Here is a 25,032-nt window from a genome sequence, read left to right as displayed (position 1 = left end):
TCACTGACGACGGAATAACATTTTTCGTGGTACCTTTGAATTAAAATGGATGTTAGCAAAAATGGTGTTTAATATTTTAAATATATAAAAATAAAGATAAAAATAAAAGTAAAAATAAATAAATAATAGATAAAGAGAATAGAAATTAAAAAAAGGGAAGTGAATAAAATGATTTAATGAAATTTATGGTATTCCTAAAAGAGTGTTACAAAAATTGTGTAGTTCACCCCCAATAAATTTTAAATTCAATTAAAAAATAAAATAAAAACAGTAAAATGAAAAACCACAGACAGTTTTTCCCTAATTTCTTCTTCATTGAAGAAGAGAACACTTCATCAACGATACAATCAATTCACTGTCTCTGAAATTATCCGAGTAATTAGTTGATTGAAGTTTCAATATGAGCAGTGACGCAAAGGAAACTGCAGAAGATCTTTTTGCGGAGGCGTCAAGGGCTGTTGATTTGCTCTACAACGTTCGAGACACCTATTTTCCGGAAAATCCAGATGAAAAAGCTTCGAAGCTCTCTACAGAGTCAACTCTTGCCCTCCAAGTGCTCGATAGAATTCCCCAAGGTTTTATTTTGGGCATAATGCAACAAGTTTAAATCTTACCTGAAATTTGATTCACTGATTTCTGTGATGCAGAGAAACGGAAGATGCCAGGGCAGAGAGCTACTTTTGAGTATTTGAGAGGGAAAGTGTTGGATGTTTTTCCCGAGTATAAGAAAGAAGCTGAGGATCATCTCTCCAAGGCTGTAAGTAGCATCTAAGGAATTACGTTTGCTCTTAATTTTCTGTTTTGGGCATCTTAAATTTGATTTTTTGGTGGGTAATTTAGTTTCTAGGTGGTGTTGTTTCAAAACTTCTTATGCAGCTGGATTTTTTGGAAATTGGTAAGAGAAGCTAGATTAAGATAATTCATTGGGTGTTTAGTTTTCATGGTTGATAATGTACATAATTAAGTATTTTTTTATCCTCATTATTACGATTTCTCGAATCTTACCCTTGGTATAATCAAGAAAAAGTTTCTCAAGTGATGGAGATTATCAATGGCGTTGGGATATCTCAGTAGTTCGTATGTATCTTAGTAAAGAAGGGGTTAGCCTATAGAGTAATGGCAATGAGTAGAAAAGGATGTTAACTTGGTTGAATATGTGGATATTCCTTCGACGGGTTGTTCGGTTTCCCTAGTCTATGTTGGAATTTGGCACCATTTAAGTGTTTTTACTGTTTGAGGATTTTGTTTCTTGATTGTGCTGATTTTTTTAGTCACAATTTTCCAATAGGTGAAGCTGAATCCTTCACTTGCAGATGCTTGGTTGAGCTTAGGTAACTGCATATGGAAGAAAGGTGATCTAGTTTCAGCAAAGAATTGTTTTACACTTGGCTTAAGCAAGGTCATTCTGTTTGATCCTGTAATTTTGACAGAGAAGAGTTAAGTTGTAAAGTTCTCTAAAATTTCTGTTAAAATGGGTAACTTTCAGGGTCCACATAAAGGGCTTCTTTGTCAAATATCGATGCTTGAAAGACGAATGGCTCAAGGTAAGATTGAGAGATGATTCTGTTTGTTACTTTTATTAAGATTTCGCTATAGCATTGCTGATAGTTAGGCATGTATGTATGGCTTACAGGATCTGAAGACCAGGTCAAAATTGTCGATGACAGCATAAAGCATGCAAAAGAAGCCATCTCTCTTGATGTCAAGGATGGGAACTCTTGGTGTAAGTGTAAACAGAGATCATAAAAGCAGCACAATTGTTGTGCTATATCATGTCCGTTTAACACGGACACTTTGTTTTCTCTTCTCTTTTTATTTTGGATCTCCATATTTTTTCTTCATTCACACAGATAATCTAGGGAATGCTTGTCTCACGTCATTTTTTGCCACCGGAGCTTGGGACCATGGAAAGCTTCTCCAATCTTTGAAGTCGTACCAACATGCTGTGAGTGTTGGGTTAGATAAAAAAGGCTTCTATTTTGCAAAATCTGTACTAGTCTTTTGAGGATTACCTTTTTATATTTGTCAGGAAAAAGATGAAAGAATGAAGTCAAATCCTGACCTATATTTCAACTGTGCCATTGTAAGGCTCTTTCTCTTGCTTTATTCCCTTCTTTTAGTGTTTTATGAGTAGATACATCAGAAAAGTCTTCTCTATTATGCATATTTTTCTCCACTTTTAGCACCATTGCTTTCGCTTTCTCTTTCTGCTTAAGTCTCTACTCTCAAGAAAGTTTATATTTACCGGTTCAAAACACTTCTCAGTTTTGTGCCTTTTCTGTTGTTTATATATTAGGCTTAGACCTCCTGATGCACTTAACTCCTGTGGAAACAGCCTACTAAGTATTTTCTTTCGATTCTGATAGGTTAACAAATATCTAGAGAACTACGAGAGAGCTCTGAGTGGATTTGAAGCTGCTGCATTGAGGGATCCTGGTCTAAATGCAACGGAGGAAGTTCAGAAGATTATTCGCCTTCTCGATAAAATAGATAGTTCGCTTCGAGTAAGTTGGCCCCTATTATTTTTTTTTGAAGTGAAAATTTAGATTGTCAAATTTGGTATTTTTTTTTTGGAGAAAAACAGATCTTTGGATTAGGTCATCCTTTTTTATGATTGCATGTTTCAGTTTCTTAACATATCATTGATATGCAGGGGCAGTCCAAGGTCAAACGACTAGCATCCTTGGCATCATCTCTCGCTAGTGTAAATTGTAAGCAATATGAACTACCTTGTATAAGTAGTCCGTGGTTTGAACGTTGGAATATTTTATTTATTTTCTTTTTTTGCTTTTCTCCTAGTGAACCCATCTTACAAAAAAGAGACCGTAGATTGTCTGTCAGAAGGTCTGAACAAAGCAGTTGGCATCGTAGGAAAAGTCATATTCTTCATTAAGCACGAAAATGTGGCACCATTGTAAGTTTGCTTCCTCTCTGCTCAGAACACCGTGTGTTTAAATGCTTTCATTTCCACATTAGTTACATTGTGAAAGACCTTGTAACCTGACTTTTCCATCATCTTGCTACAAAAATTACAGTTACTATTTGCTATGTGATCCAAGTCAGAAATGCTACGTTCTGTCTGTCTATGGAGTACATAACGAGGCGGTATGTTGCGATTCTGTCCTTTTTTAAGCAGAATTGACCCTTCGTATAGTTTGATGTTCCAAATTGCTTTGTTTAATTCAGAAAAACTGTGATAGATTGTGCTCAGTGAGAACAGTTTTCACCTTGTCACATATTGCTTGGTTCTTCTTTCAGATTAAAGAAGGAGATCAAGTCACTATTCTAGAACCTTCTTACCAATATATTGATTTTTCGTGGAAGGGAAAGGTATGCTGGAATTCTTTAGTACTCCCTCCGTCCCGGAGTATTAGACTCACTTCTTTTGGGCACATGATTTAAGGAATTGATATTTAAATAGTTAAAGTGGAGAGAGTAAAGTATGAGAGAGGGAAAAAGTAGGGGAGAGGAGAGAAAAAAAGTAGGTGGAGAATAAAATAAGATAGATGCTTTTTGCTAAAAAAGGAAATGAGTCTAATATGTTGGGACATCCCATAAAGGAAAGTTGGTCTAATACCTTGGGACGGAGGGAGTACTAATGCAATGTTGCATAGAATGCTGACACTATTCATATATCTGAAGGCACAAACAATGCCAGATTGCCTCTTTTCTATCTACGACTGATTATTCATTATCGTTTTTTTTAACCACCAGTCGTACCAGTTCAGATCAGTCCGTGTTGATTTTATGGAGCAAATACTCGTTAATGGAAAAGCCTTGCCTCCCCAGCACTCTGTTCAAACATCAATCTACGCCCAGAACAAGACGTGAAAAAGGTTCCAGGGTTTGCATCTGGATGCACATAACTCCTGTGAAGAATGGCAACGACGAGTACGATAAAGAGATATAGGTGATGTGTGTGAAACAGAAGTATGTTTGTATACAAAAGTGGAACTAAGCTCTAAATGAGATTTTGTTAATCCTTTTTTTTACGAAAATTGTTTGAATTGGTCTGTAATCTTTGCTTGAAGTGTGGGGTGACATGTATGTAAAAAATCTTTTGTTTTTGGCATGTACTATTTGACTTCAAGCTTTTACATGCATTCACATCATCGAAGTTTCACTTCATTTCTCACGACACTACATTAATTGCAATTATTTTAAAAGAACTTGTACATGAGCCATCCAATTTTTTAATTTTTGGATTTTCAGAGCAAATTCTCACATGTTTATCATCAGATTTTGTAGAAGATTCTTGTCTATTGCCTGTCTTCTACATCGTCGATTTGACCTTTAACTAAGGGTGGGTTTTCGGTTCGGTTTTTGTCCAAATCGAATTAAAAAACCAATTTTTTGTGAAAATGAAACTCTCACCGAACTGAACTATCTAACAGATCTAGACTGAAAAATCAAAATTGCATAAATATATCCAAAAAGTCCAAAAACGAAATTCAAACTAAAAAACTGAACCCGAAAAATTGAAATTGCATTATATATCCAAAAAATCTGAAAATGTAGTTCATTGTGGTTTATTTCGAGTCGTTTTCAAGAAATGGGTATAATGTTGTTCTAGCACACAACGTCGACAATGCCGAAAACGTCAACGATTACTTTGCAATGACATTGAATGAAATTTGTCCATCTTACATCGTTTAAGGGGTAAAATTGTAGCTTAATTACTCCCTCCGTCCACGAATAAGAGTCCTGTTTTTCCATTTTGGTCCGTCCATGAATAAGAGTCCCGGTTCATAATTACCATAAATGATAAAGAGACCCCACATTCCACTAACTCATTCCACTCACATATCATTTAAAACTAATATATACAAGTGGGACCCCTATTCCACTAACTTTCTTCCACCCACTTTTCTTAATATTTCTTAAAACCCGTGTCATTTAGAAATGAGACTCTTAATCGTGGACCGAGGGAGTAGTTTAGAGGGTTTTACCTCTGTGTAAGGGTAATCTTGTCTTTTCGTTATCATTTATAACTTATAAGGGTGGGCAATTAGGTAGGTTATTCCTAGGCTAAGGGTAGGTTATTCTTAGGGTTTTTCTAACTTTTAAGCACCACATTTTCGTTAGATGCCGTTATCAAGGGTGGCAATTAGATCATTCTTATTAGGCCCAAGGGAACAACAAATCCGATATTCCTCTCCTTTTCGTTAGATGCTGGCAAGTGGCAAAGACATTAACTATTCGCGACTATTAGAGGCATTAATTTATTTCCGGCATGGAGATTAAGAAAAAATGTGTTAAGTGAGTTAAGTAAAAGAAGAATAAAGTAGGAAATGAAAAAGGTAGAGAAATGAAGAAAGAATAAATTAAAATAAGAGAGAGTAAAGTAAGTGAGATGTAACGTGTTCTTTTACTAAAAGACAAATGACTCTATTACTATGGAACGAAGAGAATATATATAACTAAGGGAGTATAACTGAGATTCATATTCCACAACCTATTCAACCCATTTTTCTTTACATTTCTTAAAAACCTATGTCGAAACCAAATATGATTCATATTATGGAACGGATGGAGTATTTGTTATGCATATAGTACAGTTTTGATTATAACGCACCCCTCTGCTCATATGCTCGATGTACATGAATTAGCCACGTACGGCTGAGTTGTCAATTGTGATGAGTTGTCAATTATAACACTTGCATTAGTTAGTGGATAATAGTTTTCATTTCCAACTTAGTTAACACTCTCATATCCTCTATATATAACATATATGATTCACCTCTAGTCTACACAGTTTTTCTTCATGGATTCTTCCAAAGTTAGTGGACATTTATCCATGAATGGTGGCGATGGAGCTCACAGCTATGTCAAAAACTCATCCTACCAGGTTTAAATCTACACATCTTTTACCATCATAATTGTTAAACTCTTGCATTCATACTTTGATATGATCTATGGTAAGTCCACCACAAGAAAAAATAACAAATAAAAACGCCTTTTTATTTCATTAGGAACGTTTTTTTGTTATTATTAAATATATCAACAACGCTTCAAAAAAACATTCTTATTCTTGATGTACCAAATAAGAATAAGGACGCAAAGAGAAAGCGCTAGTGAATTACTCTCTTCTTGGAACGCCTTTTAAAAGCATCCCTAAATGCAGTTTAGAATTAGAGACACTATTAAAAAGTCTCCTACGTGAATTTATGTTTGCGTATTAACTAAGGAATTAGCATTTGTGAAACATTGATGTTTTCAAGAGAGGAGTATTGGAGGCTGCAACGGCAATCATCGAAGAAGAAATCGCCACAAAATTAGAGATACAAACTAATAACTTCTGCATTGCCGATTTCGGGTGCTCAACCGGAAACAACTCTTTTCCGGCCATGCACACGATCATCGAAGCTGTCAAACAGAAATACGAATCTTCAGACCTCAAAACCCCAGAATTCGTTGTGTGCTTCAGCGACTTAGTCTCCAACGACTTCAACACCCTCTTCAGTTCCCTCCCACCCGACAGGAGCTACAAGGCAGCTGCAGTAGCCGGAGACTTCCACGACTGCCTTCTCCTGCCGTCATCTGTCCACTTCACGTACTGTTCTTGGTCGCTCCACTGGCTGACGGAGGTGCCCAAGGCGGCCGAGGGCCTCAAGTCTGTTTGGCATGGTGGAGAGGAGAGAAAGGAGGTTTATAAAGCTTATTTGGGGCAATTTGAGAGGGATTTGGAATCATTCTTGAAGTGTAGGGCTGTGGAAATGGTGGAAGGTGGGCTTATGGCTCTTTTAATTCCTTCACTACCTACTTATTGGGACCCACAAAAGGAGTTTACTATTGGGTCGTTGGCCGACCTTCTCAGATCTTCCCTCCTCGACATGGCCAAAAAGGTCAAATCTACATTTTTCACTTACATTCTTTTTCTTTTATTCGTAACAACAATCGATATTAAAAACTTTGACCAAGTCAATGAAATTGACTACTATATTGACTTTTATAGGGAAAACTGAGTAAGGAAAAGTCAAAAACATTCAATATTCCATATAACGTTCCCACTCTAGGGGAAGTAAAGGCTATACTACAAAAGAGCAACAGTTTCAGCTTAGAAAGAATGGAAAGTTTGAAGAGTGGGACATTGCTCAATGTTGACGGCCACGTGGCATTTTGTAAGGCAGTTCATCAAAATTTACTTACATATGAATTTGGAGCGGAAATCATCGATGAAACATTCGACCTTTTCAAGAATAAACTCCAAGCTTCGCCAGTTTACGCAGATCTTTCTAATGATAGATCTATTGTGGTTGTTGCTATCCTCAAGCACAACAATGTTTAGTACTTTGGTCACCGATTTTATTGGTAGGATATTCGGAGGTATCAATAATTCTTTGTATCACAATAAAAATAATTTGGGGCTCTGGGATTTATGGTATCTACATAATGTAATATGAATTTTATCTTACAAAATAAAGTTTGTTGCTTTCGTGTCCGCCCACTACCAGGAGTCCAGGACTATTTTACTCCCTTCGTCCCATAAAAATTTGAGCAATTTGTATGACACGTGAATTAAGACAAAATTGGTAAAGTAAGAGAGAGGAGAAGATCTTCTAAATTAAAGACACTTTCAATAGCGTTTCTTCATATGGAAATCTGCTTCTATCCAAATAAGACTGGTAGATTAATTTCCGAGTTCTTGATACAAGACACTCAGAAAAAGCAATGGCTTGATCTAAGCAAACACATATGAGGAATAAGTCTCTAGAGACACACATACAAAAAAATATACACCGACAACACGAGGAGTTGAATATTTTTGCATCTACGCTTAGTTTGTAGCAAGCGGGGAACGTTATGTTATACCAAGATATTAAGTATTGAGAAACAAAATATCGATAAAAGCTTTGAATTCTTGGATTTTCAGAGCAAATTCTCACATGTTTATCATTCATATTTTCTAGAAGATTCTTGTCTGTTGCGTGTATTGTACATCGTCGTTAATTTGACCTTTTACTAGGGGTGAGTTTTAGGTTCGGTTTTTGTCCAAATCGAATTGAAAAACCAAAATTTTGTGAAATGAAAATCACACCAAACTGAACTATCCAAAAAAATAGAAATCCGAACTATACTAACCGATCTAAACTGAAAAATCGAAATTGTTGCCTTTTTAGTTTAAGGGGTAAAATTGTCGCCTTTTTAGTTTTGAGGGTTTTACCTCTGCGTAGGGATGTCAATGCAACCCGTGACCCGTGGGCTGGTCCGATTAGCCCGCAAAATTTATAGAGTTAGGGTTGGAAATTTATAATCCGATAAAATCACAACCCGATTAGCCTGCACTCGATTAACTCGCAACCCGTTAGGGCCAGAACCGAAAACCCGATAAAATTTTTATTGTTATATTTGTTGGACTCCTAATTGGACACATTCATTGATGATTTTTATAATATAGATAACTAAATAAAATAATTTTCAATTTTATATTAATTATACAAATTATATATTAAATTTTTATTAATATAATACTCCCTCCGTCCCCCAAATTTTGTCACCATTTGACTCGTCACAGGTTTTAAGAAATGTAATAGAAAGTTAGTTGAAAAATTTAGTAGCATGTGGGTCCTACTTTTATATATTAGTTTTAAAATTAAATGTAAGTAGGAATGAGTTAGTGGAATGTAGGGTCCACTACCAAAAATGGTTAAAGTGAAAAGTGAAATTTTTTTAGGGACGGACGAAAAAGGAAATAGGTGACAAATTTTTCAAGGACGGAGAGAGTAGTAAATGGATAAACTAGAAACTTCAAATTCATTAAAAAATATTTAAATTCTAAAACATGTTTTTAAATATTTAAATTTATGTTTTATTTTGCACAAATCTCAAATATTAGTATTTGATCATATTTATGTTTGAGTTTAAGTATATATTTCAAATTTATCATAATTAAATATTTTATATTTTATAAATGTAACTAATTTTTGCCATTATTTATTGGATTGATCGCATGTTAATTTAATCGATAGCAACCCGATTAACTCGTTGGATTAGCCCGAAACCCGTGCTTTTAGTTTTAGGGTTGAATTTTTATAACCCGAAAAAATCACAACCCGATAGCCCGCACCCGAATGACCCGCAATCCGAGCAGGGTTGGCCCGAAATCCGGTGGGCCGGCCCAATTGACATCCCTACCCATGTGTAAGGGTAATATTGTCTTTTCAATATCATTTATAAGGGTGGGCAATTAGGTAGGTTATTCCTAGGCTAAGGGTAGGTTATTCTAACTTTAAAGCACCGCATTTTCATTAGATGTTGGCTAGTGGCAGAGACAATTATTCGCACATTAGTCGTGTTTATGTTATTTTAGTTTTTCGAATTACAGTTCACGTACTCTGTTAGGGATCTCTTTTCCCTAACGAAGAACTACCTGCAATTACAAACGAAACACCACAATCCGACGCCCTCAACGACGGGGTCGGCGGCTGAAAAGTCACAAACTGGCGCGGAGAAATTTCTCCGTCGGCAGTGATAAGGATTTCACGAGTATTACGCAAGTATTTTGGGCAAATAATTCTTCATTAATTCTTGACGGCATTAATGAAAGCCCTATTTATAATCCTAAGGACCCTAGGGTTGGTTCGACTTATCCTAAACACCGGGAAAAGAACCAACAAAGAAAAACCCGATGGGGCTTATAATTCGCCCGACTCTCAAAACGTTTGCAAAAATAATTAAATAACAAAAGTCCAAAATAAACAAAATAAAAGAAGTAAATAACTAAGATATTACGCGCCTCACTTGGCGACGTAATTCTTGTAGAAGTTCGGAGGCTTGATGTTCTCATGCGGCCTCAACTTCCGGGTCGTCGTCTCCTCCTCTGGTACCGCCGCGGCCGGCGTCTCTTCCCTGGGTGATCTCTGTTCTTCCTCGTCGGTATTCGGTGGTGTTGACGCCGATCTCTGTTCCTCCTCCTCAAGAGTCGTTGGTGTTGCTGGCACATCACCAACATTGTTGTTGCCGGTCGACGTAGCTGGACCGTCCCTAACAACTCCCCCTTCCTTAGAAATTTCCTTGTCCTCAAGGGAAAGACTTGGGAATCGTTTTCTCATTTCCACCAATGTCTCCCATGATGGTGACTCTGAGCCGTCTGACCACTTCACTAACACGTGCTCCACAGCTGCTCCATTATGCCATAGTACCTGTGAATCCAGAATTGCCACCGGATAAGCAATGGGCCTGATACCGATGAACTTCGACGGTAAGGGCACCTGCGGATCGTCCTTGACAAACGCACGCAAGAGACTAACGTGAAACACATTGTGCACTCTACTGCCCTCCGGTAAACGCAGCCTATAAGCCACTGGACCAATCCGCTGCAAGATCTCGAATGGTCTGTAGAATCTCTTCGACAATTTAGCAGAGATCGGCTTCGCCACAGAGTGTTGGCGATACGGCTGCAGTTTCAGCCACACGAAGTCGCCTACTTCATATTCAACATTCCGCCTATGCCTATTTGCCGTTGCCGCCATGCGTTGCTGGGCACGGAGCAAATTTCGACGTAGTTCCACCAATAACTCTCCTCGCTGTCGAATAAGCTCTGCTACGCTGGGAGGGGTAATCGCCGATGGTGCGGTAGCCACCAATAGAGGCGGTTCTCGGCCATACAAGGCACGAAAGGAGGAGGTGCCCAGCCCTGCGTGGTGAAAGCAATTTAAGGATAGCTCTGCCCACGGCAAAAAATTCGACCAAGTGGATGGCCTATCGGCCGTGAAAGCGCGTAGGTATTGCTCTAATCCCTTGTTACGAATCTCCGTTTGGCCATCCGACTCAGGGTGGTACGCCGTTGTGAAATTTAATTTTGTACCACTGAGGCGCAAGATCTCTTCCCAGACTGCATTTAGAAATACCGAATCCCGATCTGACACCAAGGTCTTGGGAAATCCATGGTGCCTAACTACTGTATTGACAAACAAATGTGCCACACGTAAAGCATCGAAGCGAGTCGGAAGGGCTGCGAAGTGAGCGTACTTGGAGAGCCTGTCAACTACCACCATGATCGTTATATACCCGCGCGATTGTGGAAGTCCGGTGACGAAGTCCATCGACACATCATCCCACACTTGGGACGGTACCGGTAATGGTTGTAGGAGACCTGCTGGTTTTTGTGTTGAGTATTTAGTAGATTGACAAATCACACAAGCCTCGACAAAGTGTCTGACCTCCTTCCGCATCTTTGGCCAATAAAAACCTGCTGCCAATAATCGAAACGTCCGGTCGTGCCCCGGGTGACCGGCCAAAGGCGTACTATGGTGCTCTTCCAACAATAAACGTTTCATAGAAGATGATTGACTGACCAGAATTCTGCGATTAAAATATACCAATCCATCCGTGAATGACAAGTGGGCAGGGGCTGCTCCTGCCTTTATCTTCGCTGTCAATTCCACCAGCTCTGGTAACGTCGCCGTTTCCTTTCGCAACACCTTGAGGACTTTAGGAATCGGGTGCGCGAATGCAGAGAAAAGAGCTGCTTCTTCCTGCGGCGGCGATAGATCAGTCGCCGACGCTATTGCTGACTGTAGCAGTTCCTGCGGCGGGTCAGTTTCCTCCCGACGGGACAGTGCATCCGCTGCTCTATTGGACGTGCCTTTCTTGTATTCAATTCGAAATTTGTATCCCATTAATTTCCTAACGTACAATTGCTGATCCGGCGTTTGTACTACCTGTTGTAACAGCTCCTTCAAGCTTTTTTGGTCGCTGCGGATCACAAATTCTCGTCCCAATAGGTATTGCCTCCATTTTTGTATCGCCTCTACAATAGCATAGAGCTCTTTGTGGTATGTTGAAGCCACCCGCCGTCGCGGTCCCAGTTTTCGACTGAAGAAGGCAATAGGGTGTCCTTCCTGAATTAATACGGCTCCAATGCCAACGTCGGAGGCGTCTGTCTCAACATAGAAGGTTTTAGTGAAATCTGGGAGCCGCAATGGTGTCGAAGTCATTGCCGCCTTGAGTGCTGTGAAAGCGTCTGTTGCTGCCTCTGTCCAAACGAACGACTCCTTTTTCAACAAATCAGTCAGAGGCGCAGCAATCACCGCGTAGTTCGCGATGAAGCGGCGATAATACCCCGTCAGGCCCAGAAATCCTCGCAACTGTTTGACATTGCGGGGTAGTGGCCATGCCGTCATGGCGTCAAGTTTCCGTGGATCTGCCTTAAGTTCCCCATCTGCAATTAAATGGCCCAGATATTCAACCGTAGTACTGCAGAACGAGCATTTGGATAACTTAACATAGAATTGATTAACGCTTAGGAGCGATAGTACCTCGGATAGATGCTCGCAATGTAGCTCCATAGTAGGGCTGTAAATTAGAATATCATCGAAGAATACGATGACACAGCGTCTGAGAAGCGGCTGAAATATGATGTTCATGGCTGCTTGAAAAGTCGAAGGGGCGTTCGTCAAACCGAATGGCATCACCAGAAACTCGAAGTGACCATCGTGTGTTCTGAACGCCGTTTTAAATATATCTGCCTCGTGCATTCTGATTTGGTGGTATCCTGAGCGAAGATCTAACTTGGTGAAGAACTTCGCCTTCCCGAGCTCATCGAATAACTCATCAGCGGTGGGAATCGGGAAATGATCCGGTACCGTCGCCAAATTCAGCGCTCGATAATCAATGCAAAATCTGAAGGTTCCGTCTTTCTTCCGGATCAACAAAACCGGAGATGAAAACGGACTATGGCTCCTCTGAATAATACCTTGATCCAACATATCTTTCACCTGGCGTTCGATTTCGTTCTTTTGGAAATATGGGTATCGATATGGCCTCACATTGACGGGTCTGGTGTCTGGCAATAAATGAATCCTATGATCGAAAGCACGTGCCGGTGGCATTCCTTCGGGCAGAGCAAACACGCCACGATGCTCCTCAAGTACTCGGCCGAAATCAGCCGGCAAATCCGGTGGAAATACCACCTCAGCAGAGAGCAGCGTGGCTGCTGTTTCCTCGGGGTCAATGGCCACAACTTCGTAGAATTCGGGTGGCTCTAAAGAATGCAAAGAAATCTGCTGGGGGCCGGGCAGTTTACCTTGTAAAGTAATCGACTTGCCATCCTGTTGAAACTCCAAAGTCTTGCCGACGAAGTCGGCGGCAATCTTCCCCAATGACTCCAGCCATGTCATGCCCAGAATCACATCTGGACCATGAATTTCCAGTATGTGTAAATCAGTGAGGAACCTAGCACCTTGAATTGCCAATTTCGTACGACGAGATACATGGGAGCATGTCAGCGACGCCCCATTACCCACGTATACCCGAAAGGGACGAATTGGTGACAACGCTAACTGTAGACGCTCTGCGATGCGTGGGTGTAAAAAATTGTGAGTGCTTCCCGTGTCAATTAAAATCCGCACCTCTGTAGCCCCCAACTCGCCAACTACTTGGAAAGGGACTGAACGGCTGTTGCCATTTAAGGCGTGTAAATGGGAGATATCCTCCGTGATGATCTCCTCGTCATGTGGCTGTTCTCCAAAATCGTAGCCCTGACCTTCAGCTTCCTCTTCACCTACGTAACAAAGGAGCTTCACCGCGCAAACATGGCCCGATACATACTTTTCCGGGCAATGCCAACAAAGACCCTTTCGCGAGCATTCTGATTTCTCTGCATTAGAAACAAGGATCGGGGTGAATTTGGGTCGCTCCTGGCCTCTTGTCGGGTGTCCTCCGGATGGGATCGGCGACGCCGTGGCTGGCTGACCTGCCACTGATGTTTGTGGTTGGCGCGAGTCCCTGCTGGACCATTGGCGCTTCTGTGATGTTGACTGCTGGTATCGATGGTCCTGGTTAGCTGCCAAACGCAGAGCAAGCGCCATTGCTTCCGCTAATGATTGTGGCTGTTGCAGCTTCACCTTTTCTTGAATGGGCATCTTTAGACCTTCAATGAATATGGGAATTAAGGCATAATCCGGAAGGCCCTCTACCCGATTCAAATATTTCTCGAAGGTATCATGATATTCTGCTACTGAACCCGTCTGTACCAATTTTGCAAGAGGCCCAATGTAATTTCTGAAACTCTGCGGGTCGAACCGGTGACGGACATCCTCCAAAAAATCTGGCCAGGTAACGAATCGATTGTTGTTCCTGTAATTAAATATCCATTCTGCCGCGGGTGGTTCAAAGAGCATGACCGCGTAGTGGAGACGATCTTCCTCGGGCATCATAATGTGATCAAAGTAATACTCCACTCGAGATATCCAATTTGTCGCGTCCGAACCGTCGAAGTAAGGGGCTCGAACTTTAACCCCATGATGATTATCAGACCCGTATTGGGTATGAGGTCTGTCTCGCGAAGAAGGGGTGTCCCAGCATGACGAACGGCGGCGCTGGTCCCGCCAACCTTGGTGGCGAGTCGCTGGAGGGTCCCAGCTCGATGTGCGTCGTGGCCGGTAGGGCACCATTCGGGTATCGGGTGCGGTTTCCTGCTGCCAATCCGCTTCGAGATGCAGATCATCGCGGCGATAAGGGCTGCTCCGTCGACCACCCCTAGTCGATCTTCTATCGCGAAACCCTAGTTGTCGTTGTCGAGGGTTCGCGTCTCGCGGAGGGAAATCCAGCGCCCTATATTCCGCATACTCCCTATCGTCTGAATCGTAATCGTCATCGGGAGGGCCGGTATCCCGAATAGGCGGGTTCTCCAAACTATCCACCCGACGATCTGAATTGTCCATTCTGACCTCTAATTGATCGAACCGTGCCATTATCCGGTCGAAACCTTGAGTGAGGGGGTCCGACGCACCAGGGTCTGATCGCTGACGACCGGTGGGTGGATCACCCCGTGGCGGCGGTCGCGGAGGCAAACCCGAGTCGCGCCGATATCCCATCGGTTGCCGGCGTGAGGAGCCCACCAACAACTCCTGTGCGTTGCCTCCCGTCAGGGCAACCGGCGAACCATGAACTTCTTCTGCCAATTCCATTGAGTTCGATATGATAAGCACCAGATGTTAGGGATCTCTTTTCCCTAACGAAGAACTACCTGCAATTACAAACGAAACACCACAATCCGGCGCCCTCAACGACGGGGTCGGCGGCTGAAAAGTCACAAACTGGCGCGGAGAAATTTCTCCGTCGGCAGTGATAAGGATTTCACGAGTATTACGCAAGTATTTTGGGCAAATAATTATTCATTAATTCTTGACGGCATTAATGAAAGCCCTATTTATAATCCTAAGGACCCTAGGGTTGGTTCGACTTATCCTAAACACCGGGAAAAGAACCAACAAAGAAAAACCCGATGGGGCTTATAATTCGCCCGACTCTCAAAACGTTTGCAAAAATAATTAAATAACAAAAGTCCAAAATAAACAAAATAAAAGAAGTAAATAACTAAGATATTACGCGCCTCACTTGGCGACGTAATTCTTGTAGAAGTTCGGAGGCTTGATGTTCTCACGCGGCCTCAACTTCCGGGTCGTCGTCTCCTCCTCTGGTACCGCCGCGGCCGGCGTCTCTTCCCTGGGTGATCTCTGTTCTTCCTCGTTGGTATTCGGTAGTGTTGACGCCGATCTCTGTTCCTACTCCTCAAGAGTCGTTGGTGTTGCTGGCACATCACCAACATTGTTGTTGCCGGTCGACGTAGCTGGACCGTCCCTAACATACTCCCTCCGCTCCATAACCATAATAGTGGAGACATTTTTTTTTTCTGCACAAAGATTAAGTAAGAGAGAGTAAAGTAAGTGAGATGTAATGTGTTATTTTACTAAAAGGCGAAATGACTCCACTACTATGGACCATTAGGAGTATAAGTGAGATGAATATTCCATCCACTTATTCAATCCATTTTTTTTATATTTCTTAAAACTCGTGCCGAAACCAAATAGGATTCCTATTGTATTTGTCATGCATATAGTACTGTTTTGATTATAACGCACCCCTCTACTCATATGCTCTATATAGTTTTTCTTCATGGATTCTTCCAAAGACAGTCGACATTTTTCCATGAATGGTGGCCTTGGAGAGCACAGCTATGTCAAAAACTCATCTTACCAGGTTGAAATCTACACATCTTTTACCATCATAATTAAACTATTGCATTCATATTTTGATATGACCTGTAATTCTTAACGTTTTCGTATAAAAACATGTTTTCAAGAGAGGAATATTGAAAGCCACAAAGGCAATCCTCGAAGAAGAAATCGCCACAAAAATAGAGATTTCAACTAATAGCTTCTTCGCATCGCCGATTTCGGGTGCTCAACCGGAAACAACTCTTTTCCGGCCATGCACACGATCATCAAAGCTGTCAAACGGAAATACGAATCCTCAGAACTCAAAACCCCAGAATTCTACGTGGGCTTCAACGACGTCGTCTCCAACGACTTCAACACCCTCTTCCGTTCCCTCCCGTCTGACAGGAGCGACAAGGTTTTTGCAGTGCCTGGAGACTTCCACGGCCGCCTTCTCCCACCGTCGTCAGTCCACTTCGCGTACTCTTCTTGGGCGCTCCAGTGGCTGACGGAGGTGCCCAAGGCAGCCGAGGGCCTCAAGTCTCCGGCTTGGAGCGGAGAGGAGAGAGAGGAGGTTTATGATGCTTATTTGAGTCAGTTTGAGAGGGATATGGAATCATTCTTGAAGTGTAGGGATGTGGAAATGGTGGAAGGTGGGATTATGGCTCTTCTAATTCCAGGAGTGCCTGCCTTGTGGGACCCACAGAAGGAGTCTCTGTTGTTTCGCGGGTTGAACTTCTCAGATCTTCCCTTGTCGACATGGTCAAAAAGGTAATATCACATCCTATGCATGCGGAGATCAGTACTCCCTTTGTTCGCCATTAACAGTCACAAGTTGACTTTTGCAGGGAAGATTGAGTGAGTCAATGTCAAGGACGTTCAACCTTCCATACTACTTTCCCACCACGGAGGAACCGAGGGCCATACTGCAAAAGAGCAATAGTTTCATCGTAGAAAGAATGGAGATTTTGAATAGTGGGGCGTCGCTCAATGTCGATGGCCACGTGGCATGTCTCAGGGCGGTTCATCAGAATATGCTTACACATATGTTTGGAGCTGAAACCATCAATGAAACGTTCGACCTTTTGTTAAAGAAATTCCAAGCTTCATCGATATACGCAGATCCTTCTAGTGATAGAACTGTTATGATTGTTGCTATCCTTAAGCACAAGCACAAAAATATTTAGCACGTCTGAGATTGGTTGGAGACGTCAGGAAATCTGCTTACTAGTATATCACAATTTAAATAAGGTGTTTCTATTAAGAAGTTGGGGCAGTATGTTTATTTCTATAGTGTAATAAATATTTTACTTTACAAAGTTTCATTTGTTGCTTAGATGTTCCTACTCATGTGATACGAGGTTATAGGACCAAAATTGAAATCACGATTGCATTCGCTGATAGGAATCTATACTTTTATTTTATTTTATTTCGGAAGTGAGCCGATAATCTCTTATATTATTTGGTTGTGTTTTATTATTTGTTTCTATAACTCTTAGGATTTAATTTTGATATGTAACGGCCCATGCGCACTCAAAACAATGGGCCTCCACATTACATTCAAGTTTTAGTTTGGAACTCCAAGAAAATAATAATTCTATATTTCGTTTTAATTACAAGAGCTAATTTTACATAATGATTTACACTAGATATAAAAAAATTTGACAATGTTATCAAATGAAAATAGTACTTTTTGACTTAGAAAGGGCTTAATCCTCTTCTTTGCTCCTATTGTATCCACTAATACGAGCCACCACTAACGCATCATCGTCCGAGCCCAACAACCCTAAATGCTTGGCGGACTATGTTTGAGTCTCGAGCCATGTTCATTTTTTAATTTCTGTCGTTTAATTAATGTACCGAATCGAGCATAATTTTTTTCCAGATCACAAAAGAGAGTGAAGTTGCGCGCAAAGTTATTAGTAACTATGTAATCTTCTTTAGCTTAGCACCAAGAGTGAAATTGACCTGGCAGGGCTAGGTCTGAATTTATAAAAGAGACTCGGCCCAACCTACTTCATTTGTGGGCCTGTGCTGAATTGTGCTTCAAATTTTATATTCTTGCATTTCCACATAAATTCTCACATGTTCATCGTTCATTTTAACTAGAAGATTCCAAATAGGCATTAATGATGTGTGGATTGTAAATATATGGCTCATAGTTAAAGGTGAATATTAAGATAAGATATCCAAAACTGAACACAAATGCTTTATCTACTCTAATGTTGTACCTGAGCTCTTACATATTATTTATTTTGTGTGTATTGTGCGTCGTGGATTGCATTTTAATAAAATGTCCAATACTTTTTTCTATTTTTATTTATTTGACAAATAAACGTGCAATATTTTGAGTTTGATTGTAGCCACTTTGTTTAGATAACATAACATGCGGCACATACTTGTGGTTGTGGAAAATATATTATTGGTTGATTAGCATCTTGTAAACAACACTTAGTTATGGCAGCGTTTTCATTATATAAGACGATAGTGAAACAGAATTAGCCAAAATAAAATTTATGGAGAATTAAATTAAATTAGTTATAGGATCGGAGTGAGGTAATAAGATGATTAATCATGAGATGATGTAATTTTGGTATTGTGAAGATACACCAGCATACATGCACTGACACAGATAGAGTTTTTAGGAAAAAATCAACCAAACAAGAAATAAAATTAGACACATTTCACAAGTAAACATGACAATTGAACATTCCATTGACACGATAGAGTTTTTAGGAAAAAATCAACCAAACAAGAAATAAAATTAGACACGATCATTTCACAAGTAAACATGAATTATATACAGTTATTACGTAGAATATAAGTTCTCTTATGCTCTCCCTCTCTATATATGGGCATGCTAAAAACGAACCCATCACCCTAAATTCAAACTAGGAAGAAAGAGTATTTATTATTGGACCAAAACATCAATAACCTAATTAATCTTTACTCACGCATATCAATACTTGCTATTGGAATATCAAGAAAAGAGTAAATTTGAAACAAAAACAATTAGTTAAATTAACAATGATCTCTTTCTTAGAAAATATCAAAACTTTATTTTCTACATATGACCCAATTAAATTATTTCCCCAACGAAATTAATTTAATACTTTTTGCATGTTCATGAATTTAGTGATTCTAGAACCTTCTTACCAATATATCGATTTTTCGTGGAAGGGAAAGGTATGCTGGAATTATTTATTACTCATGCAATGTTGCATAGAATGCTGAGAGGCACAACACAACATTCATGGAAAAGCCTTGCCGCCTCAGCATTCTGTTCAAACATCAATCTACGCCCAGAACAAGACGTGATGAGGTTCCGGTGTTTGCATCCGGATGCACATAACTTGGGTGATGAATGGAAACAACGAGTACGACAAAGAGCTATAGGTGATTTGTGTGAAACATAAGTATGTTTGTATACAAAAGTGGAACTAATTAGCTCAAAATGAGATTTTGTTAATCGTGTTTTACGAAAATAGTTTGAATTTAACTGTAGTCTATGCTTTTTAGAGGTGTGGGGTGAAATGTATGTAAAAAAGGCTTTTGTTTTGGCATGTATTTAAATTTCAAGCTTTTGACATGCATTTACATCTTCGAAGTTTCACCTCATTTCTCATATTGACACTACATTAATTGCAACTATTTTAAAAGAGCTTGCCCATCAGCCATCCAATTTTTGAACTCTTAGATTTCCAGGGCAAATTCTCACATGTTAATCATTCATTCATATTTCCTAGAAGATTCTGCATGTTGCCTTTCTTGTACGTCGTCGATCTGCCCTTTAATTAGGGGTGGGTGTTCGATTTTCATTTCAGTTTTTTGCCCAAACTGAACCAAAAAAAAAGCCAAAATTTTATGAAAATGAAACCGAACTGCACTGAACTATCCAAAAAACAGAAATCTGAAATATACTAACCTATCCGAACTGAAAAATCGAAATTGAATAAATATAACCACAAAGATTGAAAAGGAAATTCAAACTAAAAAACTGAACCCAAAAAACTGAAACTGCACACTATATCCAAAAAAGCAATAAAAGACCATATATGCAGAGTTCATTGACGTTTATTTCGAATCGTTTTCAAGAAAGGTGTACAATGCCGTTCCAGCACACAAAGCCGCTGATGCTGAAAACGTCAACGGTGACTTTGCCATGACATACAATGGAATTTGTCCATCTTACATCATTTAAGGGGTGAAATTGCCAAAATTGGAAAGTGCTATTCTTGTGAGACGGACTAGAAATGAAAGAGTGTATATTCTTGTTGGACGGAGGGAGTAGTCTTTTAGGATGAGTTTTTATGTTTGGTCTGTAACATTGATGCTATTGAGAGCCCAAATAGTAGTGGCCTGCGGAGGACAACCGTGACCAACGAGTACGTTTGGGCCGACTTGGAGTGGTGGCCAGACAAAGAACTCACCGTGACTAACGTGGTCGAGACCAATGAGAACTCAGAATACTTGGCCTTGCAAAGAACCAACCATGACCAGCGTGGACGTTGACTCAAGGGGGTTGATTGTTATGGACTCGATGTCCCATATCAGTTGTAAGAGCAACTCGTGTGAGGTTTTATAAACAAACTTAGCTCTCTATCCTAACAGACTTGGTCATTTGAGATGCATTCTCCCATTTGATCTATAACAAAGCCCAAAACCAAGTATGCATTACTGTAATATGTGGATTGTGTGTGGCTGAAAATGTAAAGCTTCAAAGCAAGAAAAATATCTAAAACTGTTCACATATGCTTTGTGTGCTCTTACTTTATCACATAAAATAATGTGGTCCTATTACTAATTTTGTGGCTTCCTTATATTTTACGTCGTCGATCAACTGTTCAAAAAAAGCGAAATATTTCTTTCATTTCTTGGACAAACATACCTGCAATCTTTGTGGTCCTGTTACGGACTCAATTCCCACGTCAGTTGTGAGAGCAACTGGTGTGAGGTATATAGGCTAAATGAGCTCTCTCTCTAAGTATTTAGTAGCACTCCCTCCGTCTTCCTTGAAAATTTGTCACTTATTTTCATTTCTGTCAATCTCTAAAAATTTGCTACCTTTCTTTTTTTATCATTTTTTATAGTTGACCTTACATTCCACTAATCCATTTTCACTCATATTTTATTATAAAACTACTCCCTCCGTCCCACATAATTTTACACACTTTGACCCGGCACGGGTTTTAAGAAATGTAATGGAAAGTGAGTTGAAATAGTTGGTGGGATGTGGGTCCTACTTTTAAAGTATTAGTTTTATAATAAAATGTGAGTAGGAATGAGTTAGTGGAATATGGGGTCCACTACCAAAAATGGTAAAAGTGAAATGGATAAAATTATGTGGGATGACCCAAAATGGAATACTGGGTAAAATTATGTGGGACGGAGGGAATAATATATAAAAGTATGATCCACGTGCCATTAACTTTTTCAACTAATTTTCTATTACATTTCTTAAAACCCAGATCAAATAATGATAAATTATTAGGGACAAGGACTAGGGAGTATAGTTCACAACTTCTATCCTATATATACGATAATGCAGTGTAGGGTTGTAATCAAATGCTAACTAATTCTCAATCCAAAACCCATAACTTCAACATTATGTTGGAAATTTCTCAAAATATAGATATAACTTTATCAACATAACATGTAAATTTAAATCTCAACACAAAGATATAATTTTATCAACACAAATCTATTTAGAAAGTTTTGTCTTTGTATTGATAATTTTAATACATAATATTGAGATAGTTCTGGGTTCTGGATTAGAAGGTTGGTTCTATTTTAACGCGACCCATGCAGTGTATGTATATATAGATAGCTCGTAGTTGAACAAATCCTAGAATACATGGAGTAATATAGTAGAGTATTAAAAAACAATATTTTTATTACATAAGATTCGATGGACAAGAGTAATCACGTACGATTGAGTTATTACTTGTAACCGGCCCTGGGATTGTTAGTTTTAATTCTCACTTAGTTCTAATCTTGTCTATATATATATGCATATGTGATTCGCCTCTCTACATATTTTCGTGATGGATTCCAAATATAATGAATATGTTCAATTGGCCATGAATGGTGGCAATGGACCTCTCAGCTATGTCAAAAACTCATCCTACCAGGTACATATCTTTACATCAATTACTATCATAATTAACTAACATTCATATTTTTGATGATATATCATGTTTTCAAGGGAGGAATATTGGAACCTACGAAGGCAATCATCGAAGAAGAAATCGCCACAAAATTGGAGATTCCAACTTCAACCAAGCACTTCTGCACTGCCGATTTCGGGTGCTCAACCGGCAGCAACTCTTTTCCGGCCATGCATACGATCATCGAAGCCGTCAAACGCAAATACGAAACCTCAAACCTCAAAACCCCCGAATTCTACGTTTGCTTCAACGACGTTGTCTCCAACGACTTCAACACCCTCTTCCGTTCCCTCCCATCCGACAGGAGCTATGAGGTAGCTGCAATAGCCGGAGACTTCCATGGCCGCCTTCTCCCGCCATCTTCTGTCCACTTCGCGTACTCTTCTTGGGCGATCCACTGGCTGACGGAGGTGCCCAAGGCAGCCGAGGGCCTCAAGTCTCCGGCTTGGAGCGGAAGAGAGAGAGAGGAGGTTTATGAAGCTTATTTGAATCAATTTGAGAGGGATTTGGAGTCATTCTTGAAGTGTAGGGCTGCGGAAATGGTGAAAGGTGGGATTATGGCTCTTCTAGTTCCCGGAGTGCCCGACTTTTGGGACCCACAAAAGGAGTCTACCGTTGTATCGCGTGTTGAACTTCTCAGATCTTCCCTTGTCGACATGGTCGAAAAGGTATATGTCTTTTTAATGCTCCCTTTGTCTATCAATTAAAAATACGTTTTGACTAGGCAAGAGTTTTAAAAATTGTCCCAGACTTTATAAAGAAAATAAGTAAAAAATTTAGTAGAACGTGGATCCCATTTTAACGTATTAAATTATATTAGTGGAATGTGAATGTAACGAGTATGATGTCTGGTTATTAAAACCGAAAAAAGGTGAACAGGTAACTTTAAATGGCGGATGACCCGAAATAATAAAACATGTCAGGTTTTGCCGGATAGAGGAGTAAACACTTTTAAATTTTTAATCATAAGAGACATTACTTCAATGAAATTGACTTCTATATTGACTTTTTCAGGGAAGATTGAGTGAGGCAAAGTCAAGGACATTCAACCTTCCATACTACTTTCCCACTGCAGAGGAGTTGAGGGCTATACTGCAAAAGAGCAATAGTTTCAGCATAGAAAGAATGGAGATTATGAAGAGTGGGACATTCCTCAATGTTGATGGCCACGTGGCATGTCTTAGGGCGGTTCATCAAAATATGCTTACAAATAAGTTTGGAGCTGAAACCGTCGATGAAACGTTCAACCTTTTGAAGAAGAAATTCCATGCTTCACCAGTATACGCAGATCCTTCTAAAGATAGAACTATTATGGTTGTTGTTATCCTCAAGCATAACAATGTGCAGTAATTAATTGTCAATGGTATAAGACTTCAATAAATTCTACTCCTTTCATCCCACAATTTGACTTGTTTTAAATATTTTAAGAACTGTAATAAAAGGTAGATTGCAAAAGTTAGTGGAATGTAACTCATATATTTATACAGTATTAATTAGATTTATAATTAGATATGGTGAGAATAAGTTAGTAGAATGTGAGAACCACTATAAAAATTGTAAAAGTGAAATATGACGGACTTTGTGGGATTGACGAATATGAACACAAGTGATAAACAATTTGGGAAGGAGGGAGTAGTATATCATGTGATAAGATTTGACAAATTTGAAATAATGTTTATTTTGCTGACATATTAGTATTTTGTTTTCTTATACTCCCTCCGTCCTATTAAATATGCAACATTTGAAAATCAGCACGAGTTTTTATGTAGTGTTGTTTTGTGAGTTAATGAAGAGAGAGTAAAGTAAGAGAGATGAAAAAGTAGAGATAGAGATGTTTCCATTTTAGGAAACGTTTCATTTTTAATAGGACAAACTAAAAAGGAAAATGTTTCATTTCTAATGGGACAGAGGGAGTGTGTATTTGATAAACTCGTAGTTTAGCAAGTGTTTTGAATGCTTGAAAGTGCATAGTTGAGTGTTTTGTAGCACACTACTTGAGTTTTCATCTATGATCCCCTACTTTAGTATTTTGATAAGTTTGTCGAGTTTTTGTAGTCACAACGGTGAAAACGGCGAAAACGGCACCAAAAACCTTAGGCCGGGCGTTACACTACAACTGGTTGGGCGTTCCAATGCAGCAGACCGGGCATTTTCGCCTCCAGGCCGGGTGTATCCACGGTCCCTGGTCCCTGGGCGTTTTTCCATGAAAAGTCGCTCGGGTTGGGCCTTTTGACCTTCGACGGGATCCGAGACAAACGCCCGGGCCGGGCGTTTCCTCACTTAAAATTGTCCGGCCGGGCTCTTTGCTTGTGCGCTGCAATTGATCTATTTTTCAACCCGGGTATAAATAGGACCTAGGGTTCGACTTAAGCATACTTTCCACACGCCTAGAAGCTGTTTTGACGTTTAGAGAGCAGTTTGAAGCGACGAAGAGTCTGATTCATCAACAAGTTTGAAGACGAAAGCGATTTGCCCATTAAATCCACCTTTGGGAGTATCTTCATTAGTTTTCCTATGTTCAATTCACTCTCTATGGATTTCTCTTGTGAATTTGCGTTGAATATGAGTAGCTAAATCTTTTTGTAGAGTTTTGGTGAAGACTACAATGAACGCTTTTGATTAATTCAAGGACTTTTGATTATCTTTGCTCTTGTGATTCCTTTATTTCATTCTTGTGCCTTTTCAATCCAATTGCTTAGCTACCAATTGAGTTTGTTGATCTAGTTTTGAGTAATCGAGAGATACCTAATTAGGATTGATAAAAGAATGAACAACACCTAGATAATTTGCATTCGAGAGAAGGAATTCTAGAGTGAGGGCTTGAGTATTTTGTTTTAAGGAGCTAATTGTGAAGTATTAGAAGGAGACTTCAATAGTAATGGTTAATCAACGGGTTGAGTGCACTCGAGAGAGGGCTTAGCCTA

At 39.8% G+C, this 25,032-nt stretch overlaps 4 protein-coding genes across 5 annotated transcripts; all 4 read left to right on the top strand.

Moving 5' to 3' along the window:
- The first annotated feature begins 276 nt into the window (after window positions 1–276).
- LOC125215132 (uncharacterized) lies at window positions 277–4,093 on the top strand. Of its 2 annotated transcripts, XM_089067355.1 has the most exons (14): window positions 277–575; window positions 648–757; window positions 841–895; window positions 1,314–1,399; window positions 1,487–1,544; window positions 1,634–1,723; window positions 1,851–1,945; window positions 2,030–2,083; window positions 2,367–2,504; window positions 2,654–2,711; window positions 2,800–2,914; window positions 3,036–3,105; window positions 3,259–3,330; window positions 3,715–4,093. In XM_089067355.1, the coding sequence occupies exons 1-14, from the start codon at window positions 401–403 to the stop codon at window positions 3,829–3,831; spliced, it is 1,293 nt and encodes a 430-aa protein (XP_088923481.1). In that variant the 5' UTR covers window positions 277–400; the 3' UTR covers window positions 3,832–4,093. The 2 variants fall into 2 exon arrangements, with proteins under 2 accessions (XP_088923481.1, XP_047972414.1); XM_048116457.2 differs by lacking the exon at window positions 841–895 and having other exon boundaries at window positions 278–575; window positions 1,289–1,399.
- Window positions 4,094–5,763: 1,670 nt separating this feature from the next.
- LOC125211403 (loganic acid O-methyltransferase-like) lies at window positions 5,764–7,433 on the top strand. Its single transcript, XM_048111173.2, has 3 exons — window positions 5,764–5,848; window positions 6,222–6,845; window positions 6,956–7,433. The coding sequence occupies exons 1-3, from the start codon at window positions 5,765–5,767 to the stop codon at window positions 7,286–7,288; spliced, it is 1,041 nt and encodes a 346-aa protein (XP_047967130.2). The 5' UTR covers window position 5,764; the 3' UTR covers window positions 7,289–7,433.
- Window positions 7,434–15,929: 8,496 nt separating this feature from the next.
- LOC125210051 (loganic acid O-methyltransferase-like) lies at window positions 15,930–17,222 on the top strand. Its single transcript, XM_089067084.1, has 2 exons — window positions 15,930–16,712; window positions 16,790–17,222. Exons 1-2 carry the CDS (start codon window positions 16,216–16,218, stop codon window positions 16,797–16,799), a joined length of 507 nt encoding a protein of 168 aa, XP_088923210.1. The 5' UTR covers window positions 15,930–16,215; the 3' UTR covers window positions 16,800–17,222.
- A 4,594-nt stretch (window positions 17,223–21,816) lies between these two features.
- On the top strand, window positions 21,817–23,601 carry LOC125217059 (loganic acid O-methyltransferase-like). Its single transcript, XM_048118884.2, has 3 exons — window positions 21,817–22,072; window positions 22,147–22,776; window positions 23,123–23,601. Exons 1-3 carry the CDS (start codon window positions 21,986–21,988, stop codon window positions 23,456–23,458), a joined length of 1,053 nt encoding a protein of 350 aa, XP_047974841.2. The 5' UTR covers window positions 21,817–21,985; the 3' UTR covers window positions 23,459–23,601.
- Window positions 23,602–25,032: the final 1,431 nt, after the last annotated feature.

The sequence above is a fragment of the Salvia hispanica genome, chromosome 3 (assembly GCF_029641045.1).
Source record: "Salvia hispanica isolate PSC_SH4W2 chromosome 3, Shi_PSC_v1, whole genome shotgun sequence".
In the NCBI taxonomy this organism is placed as follows: domain Eukaryota; kingdom Viridiplantae; phylum Streptophyta; class Magnoliopsida; order Lamiales; family Lamiaceae; genus Salvia; species Salvia hispanica.
The sequence above is the reverse complement of the archived record's forward strand: the minus strand, read 5'-3'. Positions and strand labels throughout refer to the sequence as shown.

Coding starts and splice junctions, on each gene's coding strand:
- LOC125215132 (XM_089067355.1), top strand. CDS start 401: ATGAGCAGTGACGCAAAGGAAACTGCAGAAGATCTTTTTGCGGAGGCG. Junction 1,545..1,633: donor TGAAAGACGAATGGCTCAAG/GTAAGATTGAGA, acceptor TATGGCTTACAG/GATCTGAAGACCAGGTCAAA. Junction 2,915..3,035: donor CACGAAAATGTGGCACCATT/GTAAGTTTGCTT, acceptor CAAAAATTACAG/TTACTATTTGCTATGTGATC.
- LOC125211403 (XM_048111173.2), top strand. CDS start 5,765: ATGGATTCTTCCAAAGTTAGTGGACATTTATCCATGAATGGTGGCGAT. Junction 5,849..6,221: donor TCAAAAACTCATCCTACCAG/GTTTAAATCTAC, acceptor GATGTTTTCAAG/AGAGGAGTATTGGAGGCTGC. Junction 6,846..6,955: donor TCCTCGACATGGCCAAAAAG/GTCAAATCTACA, acceptor TGACTTTTATAG/GGAAAACTGAGTAAGGAAAA.
- LOC125210051 (XM_089067084.1), top strand. CDS start 16,216: ATGCACACGATCATCAAAGCTGTCAAACGGAAATACGAATCCTCAGAA.
- LOC125217059 (XM_048118884.2), top strand. CDS start 21,986: ATGGATTCCAAATATAATGAATATGTTCAATTGGCCATGAATGGTGGC. Junction 22,073..22,146: donor TCAAAAACTCATCCTACCAG/GTACATATCTTT, acceptor CATGTTTTCAAG/GGAGGAATATTGGAACCTAC. Junction 22,777..23,122: donor TTGTCGACATGGTCGAAAAG/GTATATGTCTTT, acceptor TGACTTTTTCAG/GGAAGATTGAGTGAGGCAAA.